Source organism: Apis mellifera, linkage group LG4 (genome assembly GCF_003254395.2).
Source record: "Apis mellifera strain DH4 linkage group LG4, Amel_HAv3.1, whole genome shotgun sequence".
In the NCBI taxonomy this organism is placed as follows: Eukaryota; Metazoa; Arthropoda; class Insecta; order Hymenoptera; family Apidae; genus Apis; species Apis mellifera.
Window position 1 is genome coordinate 6,976,631 of NC_037641.1, and position 20,721 is coordinate 6,997,351.

General features: G+C 36.4%; 2 protein-coding genes and 1 long non-coding RNA gene across 16 annotated transcripts in view; 2 read left to right on the plus strand and 1 right to left on the minus strand.

Annotated features, from left to right (window-relative positions):
• Positions 1 to 1,087, plus strand: part of LOC408810 (rap guanine nucleotide exchange factor 2) — a 189,905-nt gene extending 188,818 nt beyond the window's left edge. For all 14 annotated transcript variants that reach the window (XM_016911575.2, XM_016911576.2, XM_016911579.2 and 11 more), the window contains one exon: positions 48 to 1,087. In XM_016911575.2, coding sequence (XP_016767064.1) covers positions 48 to 82 — 35 coding nt within the window. In that variant the 3' untranslated portion in view covers positions 83 to 1,087. The remainder of the gene's footprint in view (positions 1 to 47) is intronic.
• A 2,334-nt stretch (positions 1,088 to 3,421) lies between these two features.
• LOC113218743 lies at positions 3,422 to 10,635 on the minus strand. The gene is made up of 5 exons (XR_003304593.1): positions 10,497 to 10,635; positions 7,134 to 10,417; positions 6,855 to 7,071; positions 6,627 to 6,752; positions 3,422 to 6,538 (listed from the first exon to the last, which is right to left on the minus strand). It is a non-coding gene; the product is annotated as an uncharacterized LOC113218743 (long non-coding RNA).
• LOC100578609 overlaps positions 10,549 to 20,721 on the plus strand; it is a 67,400-nt gene continuing 57,227 nt past the window's right edge. Inside the window, exon 1 of the mRNA XM_026440404.1 lies at positions 10,549 to 10,681. The gene's annotated coding sequence lies outside the window, so the exon portion shown is untranslated. The remainder of the gene's footprint in view (positions 10,682 to 20,721) is intronic.

The window sequence follows — 20,721 nt, forward strand, 5'->3', positions numbered from 1 at the left end:
AAAAAATAAAAAAAATCATCGTTAATCGCAACGTTACGATTTTTCAGACGACGAAGAATCAGCCCAAGTATCAGCAGTTTAAAATGGTTGACGAGATATGCGAGGAGGACTCATCCCTATTCTTCTTTTCCCACGACCAAGAGGAACATGTTCGTCGTGCCACGTGTTGGACGATTCCCTTATCGAAAGGGATCAAAAACGATTCGCGCGAGACGTGCAACCCTCTTTCAATCGGGTTCTCTCGTTTCACGAGGCAAAAAAACTGTCGGATCGAGGAATCCGCTCGAAGACCAACGGGGTGCACGCAAGAAATGCAAAAATAAAATCGACGCACACGCACAGTGCTTTCATGCCGGAGAGTTCTCGGCCTTCGTCAGGCCGGATTTAAAGGAACTCTTTTGGAGAAGAACGCGTTTCGAGGAAGAGGAATGAAGCGCTCGTCTTCCAGAACTAATAATAATAATAAAGAAAATAAGAAGAAGGAGAAGGAGAAGAGAAAAGGGTGGAAAGAGAAGTTTTTTAGAATCTCGAGCTACGCCCGTTTAGAATTCTACGAGGGCACCAAATATATATATAACGAGTATGTAATATCTTGTTCAAAGAGTACTTTGAGGGAAAGCAAAGACGGAGAGAAAAGACATACAGATAATAGGATTATAATATTACGTATCAGACTGGATGAGAATTGGTTGGTCCGATACGACGAACGAAAGGTGCCACGTCGAGTTTCACGTAGCGGCTACTCAGAGAGAGAAAGAGAGACTAGGCGCGAGAAATTTACGGTCATAAGTAATAATTCTCTATAAATGTGTAATAAATCGAGTCCAAAGATGTTATATATACCGCGTAATCGTCGGAGGGAGTACGAGAATGACAGCGTGTCCTGTATTATATTACTTTTTAGGCTAATCCCCGAACGCTCCAGAGTAGCTTATAAGTATACGTTTCTTTCTTTTTTTTTTTTTTTTTTTTTTTTTTTTTTTTTTTTTTTTTTTTATGTACATAGCGTGTAGCGTTTAATGTAGCGTGTAATACAAGCAAGAGTGATGTGTGTGTCCTTATGGGTTTATAATAAGTGCTGCGTGTATGTGAAGACGAGAGATAATAGGAAAAATTCTATATCAAGCCGAATGTATATTCGAAGTTCTTTTATACTTTTCTTTTTATAATTTTCTCTTTCGATACATTTCGTCTCTAGGAAAACTCATTTTTTCTTTTTTTTATATATATATATTTCAATTATCACGATTCGACCTATGTGTTTTTATCTGATTTATTATTATTAATATTATTATTTTTTTTTTAAGAATCATTCACACTCGCTAACGTTTTTAAATAATTTTTTCTTTTCTTTTCTTTTCTTTTCTTTTCGCTTACTATATAATAACGTAAATTATATTATTTACATGTCCCAAAAGCATAAAAATTTATCGTATCGATGGCGTTTAAGGAAAACTCAATTTTTACGGCTTCGATGTATGTGTATGTGAAATTTTATCGTTGACGCGATCATAAGTACAAAGTATTTTTCGAGGGACTATAATGAGAAGAACGAACGACGAGTCATTTGTAATTTGAAATGCGTATTGTAAGAAGAATGTATATCGTTCCTGGGCTTTGGAAATTCTTTTTTTTTTTTTCTTTTTTTTTTTCTAAGTTCTATCCACACGATACACGAGTGAACTTATTATGGCTCGTAGTATTTTAATCAGCCTCTAATATATAATATCCAGCGCGAGTGTATGTTAAGACGGGAACGAGAGAAAGAGAGAAGAATCGATTGTCGGTAAAATTAAAATTATTAAAAGTCGTGCGTTTAATGAGTTTAAAGAGTGGGAGAAAGAGAGAGAGAGAGAGAGAAAGTAAGTATGCATGCATGCGCGTTCGAATGAATGAAAGAAAGATAGAGGAAATAAATATAACAACAAGGTATTAAACGTTTCAGGAAGGAAGATTGAGAGGATTATAATAATCGATATGCATCGCGTATGCTCAACTTATTTTTACCGAATAACTAATTAATTATTAATCGAAAACGAATTTTAGATCTGCTGTAACTTATATTTCTCGACCTTCTCGAATTCGATCTATCGTTATCGAAGAATTAATATTAATTGAGCACCGAAACGCATTTGTCGGTAACTAATATTTTCCGAAATTTTATCAGTATCACGGTACTTTTAGTTTTATATTAAAAAAAAAAAAATATATATATATATATTATAAATATATAAATATATAAATATAATATCTATTATATGTATAATCCGCGCCGTGCGAGAAGAGCGTGTTAAAACGAAAGAGAACGAGCAGACCGACTCTTTCTAGCCTCTGTCCTAAGGAGACAAGATAATATTCTCGAAAGACGAGAGAATTAATATCGGCTCGTTTCGTCGACAGGCTGCGACGAAATTATAATCAACGATAATTCAGGAAAATTAAAATATATTCACCGTGCGATTTGTACGGACGGAATTGTACGACTGAAAATTTCATTCTTTCTCATACTCGAAAATATCAAAGATGAAGAGGAAAAAAAAAAATGACGAACGCGGATTTATTAGGACAGAGAAGGCCTAAACTTCAAAGGCATCTCCTTTCGCGACGAACGATCTGCCAAAATGCGCGTGGAAAACAACCAGTCTCGAGGATTAACACGGTGCTTCCTCCCTATCTATCGTATTCTAGCTTCTAAACGCTCGAAGTTCTTAAAAGGAAAAAAAAAAAAAAAGAAAGAAAAGTTTTTTTAAAAAAAAAAAAGGAAAAAAAGTCTCGAGAGAATTCTTGACAATATTTTTTTCTTAAGATTTTCGAGCGTCTCGTATAATATTGTAATATCGACATTCCAGTCCGTTGTTGCGACCTGTCGAATCGTGAATCGTGCCCCGACGCAAATGCTTCCCAAACGCGATAGATTGTTCCGAAATATGTTTAAATATCAATCACTCTATCTATCCTGGAGAATGTAAAAGGACACCACGGGATAAATCGTCGAACACCGTGCTGATCCTCGCCACGTTCGATCCGCGCGGAAAGATCGCTCCGATTTTCGCGCGGATCCTGCGGCAATGGCGACATTTACTGAATATTCATATTAATATCTCTTTGTACATATCCTTTAATGAACTTTTAAATATTATTATTAATTAATCTCGAACGTTCTCGAAGGAAGTGTTTGGTAAAATAATAAAGCGAGCGTTGTGTCCAGCAGCATTTAAAATATCGATCGAGAGGAAAAAAAGGGTTCTTCGAACGTAGAAAGAAGAAACGGGCAGGGAAACCGATTTCCTATTTCCGTTCTGTTTTTTCTTTTTTATTCGAAAGTATTGTAAGATATCGATCATCCGTTATCTCGTTTGCGTTTTTTTTTTTGTTTTTTTTTTTCCTTTTCCAAGACATTTCTGAACGATCTTCCTGTTTCTTTTTTTTTTTTTTTTCTTCGCACCTTTGGCGGTTCAAGGATACGTGGTCCATTCCATTGGGAGCATTTACTTACCGATTTTCGCGATTCTTAATTCTGATGATTCTGTTTATTTTTAAGAATTCTTCTTAAAAGATCGAAACGAATTATTACATTATCTCGCGAAAATTCAATTATGCTAGTCGATACATGAAATTGAAATATTGCTAATATTTACCAATGTAAATTTTATCGCGTAATTTCAAGCGAACCTCTAAATATTGAACTTGTTCGTGGTGTATTGAAATGTAAGCTAAAGGCGAAGGAAAAATTCTCGAAAACGAGCGGAATAATCGAATTGCGAAGAGGACGGTAAATGGAGGATGATGATTATCAAGTTCGACTAGTCTTGAATTGCCGAAGCTCGATCCTTCCTTTTTATCCCTTAATTATTATTTCGAACGAAACGATCCACCTTGTCGTAGAGTTTGTACAATGCGAGCGAGTGTGAGTATGTTTATTGAGAAAAAGATATATATATATATATATATATATATATATATATATATATATATATATATATACATACATATATATATATATATATACATAGAGAAACAGAGAGAGAGAGAGAGAGAGAGAAAGTCAGAATACGTAGAAAAACCTTTAAACTTTCTTCTTCCACGAGCTCTGTCCCTCTTGCTCCCTTAATTTTTACCCCTCGATGACTTCTTTTTACTTTTTATTTAATGCTCCTTGCCCTCCCTCCCCCGTTCTCCTCTGTTGTTTTTTAATTATTTATATTAACTCGAGAATGGAGCGACTGCGAGTCGTGGTCGGCAACACGAGCAACAAAAAAAGGAAAACGGAGATACAACAACCTCTTTTGTATTTAATTTGTTTAATAAAAAAAATCATGGATCATAGTACAACATTCCCGATTTGCGTTTTGGTTAACATCAAGGGAACCAGAAACCTCTGTTTATTTCTTTTCTTCTTCATTTTTTTTCATCCGAGAACACGCGTCGTTCGTCCTGAAACTCCTCGACTCCTCCTCCGATCCGTTATCATTCCTCGTGACGAAAGAGGAACGAGGAAAAACTAAAAACTAGAAAGAAAGAAAAGAAAAAAAAAGGAGAAGAGACTAATAAAACGAAACAAGTACAAAGGAAATACGATATCGATGATAATCGAACAACCGAAAAAAAAAAAAAGAAAAAGAAGAAAAACGACAAAACGGAGATAGAAGATAGAATAAGCTCGTTCGTCATCGAATTGGCTCACGTTTTTTTTAGATTTTTTTTTTCCTTTTTTTTGTTTTTTCTTTTGTACATAATAAAGAGGAACGTGCGCGTGAGACGCGCCATTTCCGCAATTTTTTTCACTTGGGTTTTCACTTCTTTCGACCGATCTCTGCGTACGGTACATGTTATTGACGAAACGACCATGCTAAATCGAGAGAAAGCATCGAATTTTTCCACAAATACGCCACTGGATTTTGCCTTAGAAACCGAAAAAAAAAAAACGAAAAGAAAAGAAAAGGATAGAAGAACCAAATTACACATTGTACGATCGAGGATAACGCTAGCACGGGCGAGACGACGATCAATTATTGTAATCGTTCCGATTCTTCGCTCCAAGATGAAAGCATTTTAACCCATTATTTGGCGATTAATCGAAGGTAAATTAATCAACGAGATTTACGTAGTCTTTTTGATTTTTATTTTTGATTTTAGAAGGAGAGTTTATGCGATTTTTAAACGTTTAAATTCCAATCTTTAGATTTTAGATTTTAGATTCTTTATAGATAAAGAAAAAGATTCGTAATGTGAATTTTTCTTAAAATTATTCGAGCAAACCTTAATACTTCGAAAATGAGGAAATATATTTTTATCGAAAAAAAAAAAAAGAAAAAAACGAGAATGAATGATGGCCAAATAAAGGGTTAAAAGAATCGTATTTTTATAAAGTTTATTACGATATTAAGGTGAAAATATCAAAGGTCAATGAGAGGTTACCGTACATAAGAGAAGAATACGTGGGAACGAAACTGGTGGTGATACTATTGCTACTATTTTGTACGATATGATGTTTTTGTATATCTGTCTACCGTATGTATATATACATAGGAACGAAGTCTACCGATTATCGAATAGATGGTTCAAATTGTATCGAACACGTATTAAACAAAAATTTGTAGCGTGGCGGACACAAAACTCCGGTTGTATTTACCATGAGTCACACATAGATGTTGTTCCCATTAATGTAACACCTGTAAAATCCCTATCGAACAATATATGAACTACTAAAGGATTGGTAAAGAGTACTTTGTAATTTTATTCACGTACTCCTTTGTATTTTTTATTTTTCACGACTCGTATCGATAGATATTACGTATACGTTTCTCTTAACGTTAATGTTATAATTTTATTCACGTTAGATGCGCTAGATTTCTTTTCACGTATTCCTTTTTTTTTTTTCTTCTTCTTTTCCTCGATCTTTGATGCAATTTTTAAAACGTTCGTTCTATAAATATACGTCCGACGATATTATACAATTCTTTGTAACATTTTTTTTTAAAACGAGCATTTTGCAATTGTAAAATTGCTCGTTTCCAGGATCGACACGTGGATAAGACCACCTGTTGCTTTAGGCAGGAACCAACTGGCCGCAAAGGGTGACTGCGAAGTCAGCTGTGCGTAAAATTGCAACTCAAACGCGATGCGTCTTTCAAATGTTTCTTCCTTTATAGAAACATTGGTCAACAGCCGATGTATGCGAATCTTATGGTTTCACAATGGTGTGTCGAACTTTCGAGAGAGTTCAACACAGAAAAGAAACTTTCAAAACTCGATAGATTTTTTTTTTTTAGAATTAAATCTGTTAAATATTATAATGATATAAATATTTAGCGAGTCAAAGTCTCTATTAAGTTCTATCTTTTAATTATATCTAGATAGAAATAGGAATTTACTTATCCACGATGTTTATCGATAATACTTTAATTTAAAAATGAAGCAATTAATTGGAAAATTTATTCCCAATAATCATTGGATTTAATTCAAATTGAATACGAGCTGGTGGTACTCGATGGTTTCACAGTCTGCGATTTTAGATAGTATTTTCATAAAACTGTAACTGTAAAAACCGTTAAAAAACTTTAAGTCAAGGTTATTCCATAGTATTCTTTAACCGTTTCAACGGCGCGTAGATAATTAACCATTACCATTTTCAGAATCGGCAACATAAGTTCGAGACGCGAACAGTTTCACGGAAATAGAGCGTGCCTTCAATGTTGTTTCAGAAAAATTGCATCTCTAATTTTCCGTTACATCTCCTTCTGCTCGCCTTCCTGGTGAGTTATATATAAATTGAACGAGTTAATTAAAATTATTAACTTTTGTTAATTAAATTTAACAATTCTCTATGCATCTTTAAAAAAAAATTTGAATACCTTTTCAAGTATATGTATAAATTTTCCATTTTCCGCGTGATTAATGAAACAGTTCGGAAGTGTGAGCGATACAAATCTTCCTTAATCCGAAGAAATTATAGCGCAACTATCATTCATCATAATAGCGCAACGTATACATCAATCCAATAGCGACAAACACCTCTTATCAATTTTCACTGAATATTTTTTCCTACTCGACAAAATACAAATACGTAACCTGTAAAGAGATAATTAATCACATCACACTTTTCATATTGCATAAAATTAATCTAATCAAACCGTTTATCTCCAATCGAAGCTTTTGTTCTAATATCAACGTATATTTTTCTCCAGAAAGGAAAGGTGTTGCAACACCTTTTATCCAAGAGAGAAGATACTTCCTAGAAACGACGCTTCGATCCACAACGACCAACAACGTGCTCGCGATCGACGCGAGAGGACAGGATCCCGATCCCGATTCCCGAGGACCGCAGATTTATCGCGTTCACCTACGTCTCCCCTTCCACGGCTCTTTTTGCACTACCTCCTCCTACCATCGTTTCGCCATTTCCCTCTCTCCGCGAGCTGATGCACGATGCAGGGGAGAAAGACACGCCGCCTTCTGACCGGCTCGTAGTTGCTCGAAAACCTCTCTTACCTGCGCCGTACGCTCGGTTTTATTCTTCGACACGCTTCCGATCGGTTTCGCGCGCGCGCCACCGTTTCCTCATCGTCTTCGAAACTCTTCGAAACTCCGACCCCAGCGCCATTTCGTCGTCGCGCCTCCGCTTCCGGCCGCTTCCCGCTTCCTAGGGAACCCGTATTTACCGATCGAGGCCTCGATCGAAACGATGCTCGAAAACTCGCGCCCATTATTCGTCCGTCCGATCGATCCTCGAGTTGTCGTCGGCCAACCTATGCTTTGATCGATCCCTCCTCGTCCTCTCGGCTGGGGAGAAAATTATGATTATATCCGGAGGGGAGATTTGACCAGATATTCTTCTCTTTTGGAAGGATTTTAATTGATTGATCGATTGAGTTTGATAAACGAAGTGAACGAAGTGTGCTTCTTCGAAGGATTCTCCCTTGGATTTCGAAAGAACTCCTCGTTGGAACGAAGATTTAACGCTTGTGGTTAATACGAAGTTGAGGATAGGGAAAATTGAATGTGGTCGGAGGCTAAATTAGGATCTTGGAGGAGAGATACACTCTATACGCGTGCGGTGAAAAGGATCGGGTTTGGATCGTTTCAAAGTACAATTACGAAACTTGGAAACGAAGCATCCGTTTCAAAGACAATAATTAAGCAAAGCCAAAATTGATCGATCACCGACCACCCAGGATAATTCTGGGAAGACCCCGTCCAACATGGGCATCTAGTAGAAGTCGAATGGCCAAGTTTGGATGCCTCGAGTGAGCCACTCTTTCCAGGCCGGAGAACTCCAAGCTCGAGAGCGGTAATTCGAACGGCTATTGACTAACTTGTCGTTTCGCGGCAACCGTGTCAACCGTGATACTCGTCCACCGGGCTCACCTCGACCGTAAACAAATCGCTCGCGGCCCCTCGAACGCGCAACAACTCGTTCCCCTCGGCTTCGAAGGGAACGTTTCGAACGAAATCCCCCCAACGGTTGGATCTTTGAAACTCGACTGAAAGTCGGGGGAATCGTGGAAAGTATCAACAGGTTTCCTGATCTCGACAGGGATCCTCGCGGTTATCTCCGCAGGAAGTCGGAGAGGCTCGATCGCCTCCTCCTCGCGATCTCTGGCAGAAAACGAGGGATTAGATTGGCAAGTTGCCGGATGTTAGGCAGTGGTTAGCTCGGAAATTTTCGGTGGTGTGACGAAGCACGTGTGCTGTGAAATGTTGGATCGTTTCAAGTTTGCCAGTGGATCTGTCCCAGGATGTGCAAAGTGATTCGGACTCGAGATTAGAAGTTAAACTGTTGGGGAAACTGGTCGTGCTGGTTGCAATTCGAGGAGCAGCAAAACTGAGCTTCATCGAGATAATTTTCTACGATCTGTTTTTATTGGAGGTGTTTTTTTTCGGATTGTGAATTGAATATTTTTAGAGTGATCGATTATTATCCCGTTGGATTCTGTTTGTTTTGGGATTAAGAGATTAAGAAGTGTTAAGTAAAATGATCTCTTCTTCTTTGTATCGAGGATACGAAGCAATCGGTTGATTAGAGAGAAGAAAAATTAGGTTAGCGAGGGAATCGACGTAAATGGTGAGAAAACCGGTTTGAAAACTGTGGTATTGAGAATCGTCGCGTATAAAATCGTTGAATAAATCATTCGGATTGTTCGTAGCAGAAGCAATCGAAACCTGATAATAAGCCTGTATTGACATTTTCGAAGATAAGGAATAATTTATCGTTAAAGCCGATAAAGGTTGATTTATGGGAAAATATAACAACAATTGGATATTGAATTTTGAAAATTCGAATCGAAATGGCGGGAAATTGTTGCCTCGGTTTCTTTTCCCTTAAGAACGAAAGATTCGTGTAAATTACACAAATTTGTAGCACGGCAAGTGGATCGTTCCATTGAATACATTATCGACACTTTACGATTGTAAATAAAATTCCAATCGCAGCGTTGCAAGCTTGAGAATATTTCTTTCCTGGAATGTTAATCGAAGGAATGTTAATCGAGGAAGATTCGTAAAGTGTGATAGAAACCAGTGAAATATCGCTCGAACGAGTTAAATCGCAATCACGAATCGCGCCACTTCAATCGCGCCTAACGAACTCGAACAACTTCTGGAATTAAGGGGTGCAACGTCGTTGAAGATTAACTGGAAGGCCATGAATTTATTGTTCCAAATGAATACCGAGAGCTTTCTCGTAATTTAACAGACTCGAGATTGTTAGAGATATCGAAGGAGGAATTTAAAAAAAACTTCTGTAAAGTATATTCTCATCGTGATTACGATTAATTTAAGGATTAATCTATCTTTTCTTTCAACGAGTGTTAATCAGAAATAATAATAGAAATATTACGCGAACATTTTATGATATTTTTGTTCTTTGAGTAAACAATATACTTCTCTTTATTAAATTCTTCGAAACTCTCGAGAATCGTAGAAAAGCGAATTAAAGAAAGATACGAAATATTTGCGAATAAAAAATCAAATTCAAACTCACTCTGCAATAATTTCACGCAATAACCCTGCAAAAGTAGGTCCGGAGAAAATTCTCAGAACTGTCTGTAGAAGCTCTATAACAAGAAGAAAGCTTACAGCGCATTACACCACTTACCTACTAAGCATACCAAGAAAGCGTTGCCCAACGAACGAACCAGTTCATCATCCAAACTTGTTGCGGTTGTAGAATTAAAAGCGAAAACGGCTCGTCCAAAGCGAATCCTCCGACCCTGCAACCGACCGAGAACTTTCGTCGATTGTCTCTCCAAAGATCTGCCGGTCGCGTGATTCATCGAGGTCACCGGTTGAGCGGGTCAGGGCCGCGAGTTGTGTGGCTTCAGGTCGGTGCAACCTGGATTTCTGCACGATTTAACGCGGTCGCCGTCTCCCTTTCAGCTTTGCACAACCGTGCACCCATTTCTTGCTCTCATTATCTCTGCAACATCGGGACGATAAAATTCTATTCTTGCGCCGATAAGAGGCACGCGGATTCTGCTGATTAATCGCGCGATTACCTAACGATTTCGGCCTCGTTACTCGTCTCGAGTGGATCCGAGTGAAGTGTCCGTCGAGCTTCTTAAACCTGGAAAGTGAGAAACGCGAAGGGGACTCCTCCGATGGAAAGTGGCCTGTGAAGTGATTTGGTGGAATTTGGTGGAAGAGGTGGTGAACGTGTTGGGATCAGGGAAATTGGACAGTGGTGAGTATTTGAATTTGGATGAATTTTTAGGGATTTTTCTTTTTTTAGAGCGATGGAGGGAGATTAAGATTATTGGGTTAAGAATGAGATGGGAATTTTTATTTAAATTTGTGAAGTGGAAAGTAGAGAAGAGTTGAGATCAGGGAAAGTGATATAGAAAATTTTACATAGTATTTGTTAAATAAAGAAGAAAAATTTGTAAAAAATATTGGTTGAGAAGTTATATTTTCCATGTTATAAACAATTATCTGTTTAAACAAATTATCTGTGAATGATTTGACCGACTTAATGAATAATTCTTTGATAGAGAGGTGTCAAGTATTTGTAAAAAATGAAGGATATGAAAACTTTTTGCAAGCAATAAAAAGAAATGATAAATGATATATATTTTTTTTTTACGTATTTGCTTTAACGAAACAAAAAATTGTTTAACTTTGAAGATATGGAAAAATCTAAATTATTATAATAGTTATTTTTCAATCAGTTTTATTTTATATATTCCTTTAAGAGATAATAGTTTCTTCTTATTTATAATTCTTCATAATTTTATAATAGAATATTCAGTAGCAGGTTTAAAATGGCTGTTAAGTTAATAAAATTACCTTGTTCAATCATCTAAATTCTTTTGCTTACTTTCATGGTTGGGATTCAATTATAATGATAACGGGATTTTATATAACATATGCTTATTTTAAATAATTTCTACATAATTCTATGCTCTTTCCTCCATAGTTAAGTAATTTCTAAGTTATTCTCCCCATATTTCTGAAAGCTATTTATCAAAAATTATTATAGAAAATTATTATTCATAAAATTTATTAGATTTAAGATTTCTTTAAATTTAAATTAAAAAGGAAAGTATTATTACTGCTTCCGTTGCTGTAAACGGAAGAATCGCGTATTTTCTTTATCTACTTTATAATATCTTAAAAAACAAAAATATCATAGTTACGTTTAAAAAATTTAAAACGACTATTATAAAAAAAATTATTTTTATCGAATAATTAAAATTATTATATATTATTATATATCATACCATTAAATTACTACTATACCATCCTGTTAAAAAAATAATCAAAAAAATCTTAGATATTATAAATAATTATTATACATTTTCCAATTATTATTTAAAAAAAAAAGAAGCTCTCTTTACTATTTTTATACATATTTCTCTTCGTGGATGGATCGTCCTAATTAACAGCATCGAAAAGAATCGTTTCAAGAATTATATTTTTCTTTCGCTGTTTTTTATCTATGCACAATGAAGGATCGACGATTAAAAGAGGTTAATAAGCACGATCGAGATACAATACGATGCTCTGGAGAGGATCGATCGTGGCCGATCGTTGGACGATCGTGGCGCCATTCCGGCGAAACGAAAACGAAGAAAGGGAGGAATAATCATCGTCGTAGCGAGAGTATACGAGATTATCGGTATCCTTGGAAAAATAAGAAACCTCTTGTCGTTGATTGACTGTTCGGGCGTGCCAGGGATTCGACCTGTTCGAAGATTAACTCGGCAATTAAGCCACGATACCTCGTGCTTCTTTATTTTCCCTTCGTTCGATCGTGTCTTCGATTAATAATCAGGGGAGTGGTGCGAGAACGCGTCCATTTTTACGTACGAGTGTTGACCTCGATTGCGGGGATCGTGGTCTGGATCGTTTTTCAGGTGGAGAGATATCGTGAATGGTTTGCGGTTACCTCGAAAGTGCGCTAGAAGAATCGAACACTGTACACTGACGCTCAAAAGTATTTCGATCTTCGATCCTCGATGTCTATAATTCTTTTATTTTCTTTTTATTTTAAGAATTGCTTTATATATCACTGCTCTCCAATTTATTTCTATCTCTCGTTTTTGAAAAAAAATGGAAACGATATTCACAGTAATATCATATTTTCAATTTTATCAAGTTGCGAAACGGTATCAAATTTGATTGCTGTTTCGATTAGAGAAATTCAAATTTTTTCAGAAATACGATTCTATTTCAAGTTTTTTAAAGTCAAATTTTAAATTTACATAAAGATTAAAATTATTATAGAAATTTGGCTATTTCGATAGAGGAAAACTCGAGAGATTCAAATTTCTTTCCAAGAGCACTTCACCCTTCACTTTCATTCTCAGATTTTCCACACGAATTTCTCAACAAAAAAACTATCCTTCACTTTCATTTCCAACTCCTCTTCAAATTACTTTTTAAATCACTTAAAGGAATCCTTTCCCCTCATAAACGATAGTAGACAGTAAGGAAACCGAGTTGCACCGCAACTCGCCTCACGGGTAAGGTTTTACACAGCTCAACTGATGGATGAGCGTTGATTGCCCGGCTGAAGCTTATTAACTTCTTCCCGCAACTTCGTTAGAACGGTATCCCCGCAATTAAGTTTCTCGAAGGCGAGAAAATCTGCGACTCTTATCGCGCCAGAATTTTTCTTCTTTTCACTCTTCTTCCGACCATTTCTTGCTCCACCCTTGAAATGGAAGAATAAGAACAAGAAGAGGAAGAACAAGAAGAAGAAGAAGAAGAAGAAGATGTCCAGAGACTCGGTTCCGCTCTTTCTTGAGAAACGATCGTGGTGATTTGTGGCGCTCCCCGAGATATATCTCGCTGGTTGCGCGTCACTTTGCTTTTTCTTCTTGGATTCGAAGGAAGATGCGGAACGTCGAGGAACGCGAGTCGAGTCGTATAGCAAGTTGAATAGACGTTCGCGGACTTTTTTGCCGAGGTTCAACCGTGTGCCGAGATCATACGTCTTTCTTCATCTTTACGTATACACGATGCGGTGAATATGAGCCGCTCTTGTTTTTAAAAATTATCATAATCATCCTCAAGTGTACGTTGTGTAAGGTGTAGCGGATATAGTGGTGATTCGAGGAAGGAATTTAATCGTGTCTAATAATTTTCTATGTCTCCTTTTTATTTCTCTATACTTGTAGATTTGTTAATTTAGATAATTTTGATCAAATAGATTGGTTTGATTATGAAGAATCAGTAGACAGAATTGAAAAGTTTACAGAGTGCGTATACCAAAAGAAAAAAGAAGAAAACAAAGTGTACAGTGTTCTCATTACGATGTCTAATTATTGTCGATCAAAATTTGCACGAACATCCTCGATCCATCATCCTATGAAATTTCCACAGAAAAAAAAAAATATCATTGCGAAAGTTCGAGGCCTATTATTATAAAATAGAAATTCGAGTCTGATTCAATAGTGAATAATGGAACAGGCTCGAAAAGTTTCACGACTTTCCTCGATAATGATTGTGCGCAAGATTTCACCCTCGGATTACGAAACTAGTCAAATCATTGTCGCTTTAGACGGTAAAACGTTTCGATCGTTAAAGAGTCAGCCGGATTGTCGGCGTAATGCCACGGTCATAAAACGCGAACTTTCGCGCTCACTTGTTCCTTTCGCACGCATCTGCCGTAGAGAGCAACGCGGAAACGTTTTGCTCTCCTTTGAAAAGTTTTCAAGCTTATACTTACTTAGCCCCGACTCGGCCGGAGAAATCTCTGGCTACTCGTCAACCGGCATTATTTATTCCCTGACCTTTTGCAACAGGATTGCATTTTTCTTTGGACTCCTTAAAGAAAAAAAAAATTAAGAAATTCCTTCGTAACATTATTTTGTAAAAAAAAAAAAAAAAAGAAATAATAGTATTTAAAGAAATTTATAGATAAATGAATAAGATCAATAAATGAGATACAATCGTCAAAATATAAATTTATAAATATTATTCAATTGGATTAAAGGGAAGCTGAACGTACATGCATCAGATACGTGCCACTATTATTCAAGTTATGGGGATATACGGGATCATCATTCATCCTGATCTCGTTCCAACGTATATCTACTGTCAAATATGAATCTAATATTACGAATAATGCATTTAACGGTACACTGTGACGTTACCGTTTCACTTTTGCCTTCCTCACTTTTCTCCCCATTTACGTCCGTTCGCTGAATATTCAACCGGCGATCTGAACCGGCCAATTAGCATGAATCCTCCGCAGAAATGATCGAAACGAGCCTCGAAACGAAATCACGTTTCACCTTCCTCGTCTGTTTATTCCGGTCGACGTTTCACTAAGCGATTCCCTTCTCCCGTGAATAGATTGATTTATTGGCGTCTCGTTATGCAAATATCTATTCTTGTCTCCGTCTTGCTTCTCTCCTCCTCCTGCCCCCTTTCTTCCTTTTGGTTGCTCTCCCCCTGGAAAAAAAGAGTTGCACGAGGTGATTTTTTTTCTTTTCTTTTCTTTTTGTTTTTTTTTTTCTGCACGCGACAATTTCGAAATCGAGCCGATTCTTTATGCGTGCTCGAATGTAGGACACGTAGACGAAAGATCTGGATCTTAATTTTCATTTAACCTTCCCTTTTTAAAAAATAAAATTTTCGAATGAATTTTTTTCATTTCAACTTTATCCTCGGGAAATTGGTCAATAAATTTTCTTCTTCCAAGATATCGAATGATATTTTAAAAGAGATAATTTGTTTCAATCATTTATTTGTTGTATTTTATTTTATTTTATTTTAAAGAAGAGGTGTTCGTGAAAGCGTGAAATAGATAATTCTTGGAAAATTGTCAATAAATTTAATTTGTCTCATCAATTTCCATCACGTAGCTACTTGTACACGTATACTTGTACGTAAAACAGTGCGCCACACTATACCAATACAATTTCGCAAACTTTGCGTATCTGTTTAAATTTGGGACACGATTGATCAATATCAATGTGGGCGAGCAATAGAGGCAACGAACGATATCCGCCTTTCTTTCGAAACTTATTTCGTCCGAGCTTATTTAAAATGTACAATTAGACGAGCTGAGGAACACGTAAAAAACTTTGTTTAAAATAAAAATTCCAATTTCCACCACCATGTTAACTTTCGTAAAAATAAAAAAAGAAATTACATCAAATTTTTATCACACGATACCCTTCAATTCGATGTAACAGAATTTTTTCGAGAATACTATATTTCTCGAACCATTCTCACATTTCTCTAGTTCGTCAAATATTTGATCAAAATCACGTGCAAACATTCCACCCAATCAGCAACAAATTCACGCACTCTATTCCCTCAAATATACGATTTCAAATCTATATTCGTTCGATGCGCGTCGTCGACTCCGCTTCTTTTTCTCCTCCCCCCTCCCCCCCTCCCATCTCTTATTCAGATGTAAATGGATCGTGGTCGCGGCTCATGGTGAACCTTGATCGAAACAGCGGAAGCGTCGTCGAATTCCGAGGGTTACGCCAAGCGAATTTGCATCCTGCACTTGTACGACCGATCCCGAGGGAATTCAGCACCGTTACAGACCGTGCGAACCAGCGATAAAGATAAAGTCTCGCTTGCCACCCGGAGACCCCGTGTAAATCAACGCTGCTCGCTTCCACGACCTCTTTTTTCCTCCCTTGATTCGATTTAAATACCGTATAAAGAGAGCGAAAGATGATTTCATCTGTTGCGGATGCGCCGCGTCCATTATAATGATTCATTGTGTTCATTTCGAAAATAGAGAATCATCCCTTCGTACGATAATCTACATTGTTTAATAAAAATAACTTAATTAAAAATGGGAATTCGAGTTAATGTAATAAAAAAAAGTATTTTTGGAAGAATCAAAGTTTTAAATATTTTTATTTGCATTTTTTTTTTTACGGTTAGATTTTTCCAACTTTTTCTATTGGCTCTGGGTATGTTGTTATTTATTACGAAAAAAAAAAAAAAAAACTGTGATTGGATCGGAACACGCGCTTCCTTTCACGATCTTTGCCGTTCATTAGATCATACACGACCGTCTCTCTTCCCGGTTCTAACATTGTGATCGCAAAAAGTTGCATAATCATCGATAAATCAGCATCTATTACGTCTGCTCCGTCTCTGGTTTCTTTAAGTGTGGGCAATAATTAACAAGTGAGCATGAGAAAAGTGAGAAATTTAGTGTTTTTCCTCTGGCGCCCATTCAGCCCGAGCCTGATGAATAATTGATGGACTTTATGAATACGTAAGGCGGTTACATTGTAAAGCCAAGTTGGTTCAGAAATTATTACACCCTCTTTCACCCACGCGTGTGTGTATACACCGTACAATAATAACGCGGTTGATTGCAGTAATATTTGCACACGATATCCTGCGAACGTTGTTTAAACAAAACTGAATCGACAACCGTAAAATTGTCGGTTTAATTTACGATTGTAACTCACTGTTGGTTAGATCTAATTGTTTTAACATGGATATTCCGCGATATTACGCGTACCCTGCTGTAATCGTGGAATTGTTCGAGATGAAATCGAGAGGAAACGAATGTGTTGGATAAATTTTCTCCTTTTTCTTGTTTTTTTCCTTTTTTTCCTTTTTTTTTTTTAAGATTCGCCAGACGATATTACCAAAGAAATGAAATTACATCCAGTAATGATTATAGATTATAATAATGATGTAATTCGGAGATAAGTGTACTTTCACTGATGTTTCTTTTATGTAATTAAAATAACGTACGATGGTAAAAGATTGATGGAATAATTATGTTTCTTATTTTGTGAGCGAAAGATAAGATATTTGATATTTTGTTATTACGATATTGAATAGTTTTTTATTTTATTTAGAGTGTAGAAAACTTAAAGAAGGATTGATTAAATATTTTAAAAAAATCAATGTATTCTTTATTTGTTAAAATAAATATTTCATCTTCGGATAATGTAAATAATCTTGCGTCTTAATTTAGAAAAATATAATCGAAAGAATTTTTGTTGAACTCTTATGGAATGCAATTATTTTTAAACGGTAATATTTTTTTTTGCAAAACGTGTACAATCAATCTACAATATTTCTATAATATTTTGCATAAGTTTATGAATCTATCTATAATCGATAAAACTTATCGTCGATCGATTTGATATATTTAGAAGAATTTGCTTTCGATATCTCCTTTGAATAAATATATATATATATATATATATACAAATGTGTGAATAAAGATAAATATTTTTTACGTAAAGAGTTCGAATTTCATGGGATACGACGAATAAACAAGTTTACTTCTCTTTCAACGCCTAACAACAAAGTAATTAATCTTAATTAAGTTCAGTTTATACTGTACGGCCATTACTTACATCAATTTAATAACGAAATAAAATTATGATTAATATTTCAAAAGAGTTCTTACACGAACGTTATAAACTTTATACACGTTCAAAGATGCGTTCTAATTAAATCTGTTGCGCATAATTAAAGTCAAATTAATTATAATTACGCATAATCGCAAGTATCTGCATAAATTTTAAATTTATTCCAACAACAATTTATAAGATTATCCAATCTTTATCCAATTGACATTTTTACATTCCCAAGTCATATGTACAATTCTTATTGATCAATCTAATCCAATCTAACCTCAAAACCTTTCAATTCAATTTTTAATAAAGAATAAAAATTTTATACGCGTTAAGACAGACTTAATACAATAATCCTAATAAGAACCGATCCATCACGCAATTTAAACGAGCAGCCAACCCCTCACAAAATTACCAACGTTCCATTACCAACGAAAATGCTGCTCACCCTCCCTATTCTTTTCCTATTTATTAAACTACCCTATATATTGAAAAGAAAATATCGAACAAATAACCACGAAGAAAAACGGATAGAAAAGGATCGTGCACACACAATTTTCAATTTTCATTTTACCAATCAACCCCTCTCCTCGAATAGTTGTAGTAGTGTTCGTGTGCTTGTCCGTCAACGATCTATCATCGCTCTTCCCCTCGTATATATATATATATTTTTTTTTTTCTTTTTTTCTTTTTTCCTTTCCTACCATTTCCCAGCCGGCTGTCTTTCACTCCTATTACAGATATATCAGTCTGTATTGATTATGCCAGCGGTGTAGTCCAACCGACGTGTTACTATCGATCGAGACGGATAGAGACGCGTGGGTGGAACGTGGACGTTCCAGTTTTCTCGACCCGAATTGCCCGTTTCTTTTCTTCGCGCTCATTTCAATTTCAACCGATCCTCACCTCGAGGAGAAATCGTCGCACCGTGCCATTGGTTCGCCTCGTTTTCGAAGGAATGGGGAAGGGTTTCGAACAGGAGGACGTCGGTGAAGTCGAATTTTCGCGGCATGCAAATGGCGCTCGTTGAATTTTTATGGCGATAGCGCGCTGTTCCTTCGTTTCTTTCTTTTTTTTCTTTTTCTTTTTCAGCTGCGAGGTCGTTAGAGTAATTTTATCTCGGTGGAAGCCGAAGGATGGTTCGACAAACACGAAAAATCTATATGTATGTACAAATATATATATGTATTTTGGTTGAATAATTTGGTTTTGAATGGAATGAAAAGATTTTTTTTTATTTAAATTGGTTTCGAAAGTTGGATCAATGAGATTAATGTGGATACGCTTATGGAGAATTTCATAATCCTTTTATTATGTCCTATCATGACTTAATTATGCATTTGAATTATAATTGTTTGGGAATAAAATTGAATATGCAAATAATATTTAGATTTAATATGGGATAATGACGGTGAATTCGTAGTTGTGAAATTCTGTCTGGATTATTTAAATTAATTGAAGTATATATTTATCAGCACGAATAAATTGTGGATAATTGTGTGTATTGGGAAATTATTTTTTGACGAATTAAAGATTTGGAAATTTAATTGTGAGATGGAGAAATTTAGAAAAAAAAATATCGACTGATAAATGCGAGGCTTGAACGAAGTTTACGTAGATGCCTTTGATAATTGCAAAATAACGTGCCTTTGTCGTTTAAAAATTTCACGATTTCCCTTAACCAACCGGACACAATATAAGACGATTAATGTTTTTAACGCAACTGTTTTCTCTACGTGACTTTCTTCTCCGAATTAATTTCTCCACGTCATTTCCACAAAAATCACATTTATCAAACGTTCCTTTTTTTAACGGACTGAACGCATATTATAAAACGCAGCTCTGTTCTCATGAATATACAATTAACACGCCTTTTCACGCCTTTAGAATTGTAGCGAGCACAAATTCTTCGAGCAAAAATCTAATTCAATTTCTCATCTCCGACAACATTTCCATTAATTTACTAAAAACTAAGATTTACATTTCAATATTTTTCCAAAGGCAACCCACACATTCCAAACGAACTTATACTGACTTAAAATCGATTCTTCCTATATATAGTTACAATTAAATCCAAATTTTACAAAATGCTACAAAAGAAACATGATCATCCAATTTATCTCTTCTCTCTTTTTTATATCATTTCTCCTTTCTTTTCCTTTTTTTTACTTTTCAAAACTATTTCAGAACAACTTAGCAAAGAGCACAACAAACACCTTCCTTTCCTTTTCCCCCTTTTTCCGCGAGAAAAATGGAAACAACTCGAAAGGGGAGAGGGTTGGCCGATTGCAAACAATTTCGCAACAACAACGACGCGACAAATTACTCGGGGGAGGAAAAAAACCAAGGAAATTAGTCCCATTCGCGGAAGGTGTACGGTGTTGTCGCGTACGGATGCTCGAGGGGTAGGTGGAGGGGGCGATCGGTGGTGAAAAAAGGGGCGCAGCCGCGGCGGACGACCACCCCCGCGGACACGCTCGCTCGCGCGGCGGGCTCGTCAGTCTCGGTCAGTCGTTGGCGGCCGAAAGTCGTGCGAGACAGGAAACCGATGGAGAGGGAGGAGGGAAAGGGATGGAGTGAGGCCAGGTGAGAGAAACACGGGCCGAGGGAGAAAGAGGAGAGTGGCGGTAAGGTCGAATAATTGGTGGACGTTCGGATGGAGGAGGAGGAGGAGGAGGAGGAGAAGGAGAAGGAGAAGGACGAGAGATCGATCGTTGAAGATTTTAGATGGGTCGGAGCATTGGATTTGAAAACGGAAGAGATTTTTGATCGTGGTAGAGTATTATTTGGAGGATGGAAAAGGAAGGGGGTGGGTTCGAAGTTTACACAGTAGGCGAGGGGCTTGTCGAGGTAAGAAGTTTCTTGTCGAAGTAAAGTATGTGGAAAGTTTTAGGTAGTAGAAGAAAAGAAGGATGGATCG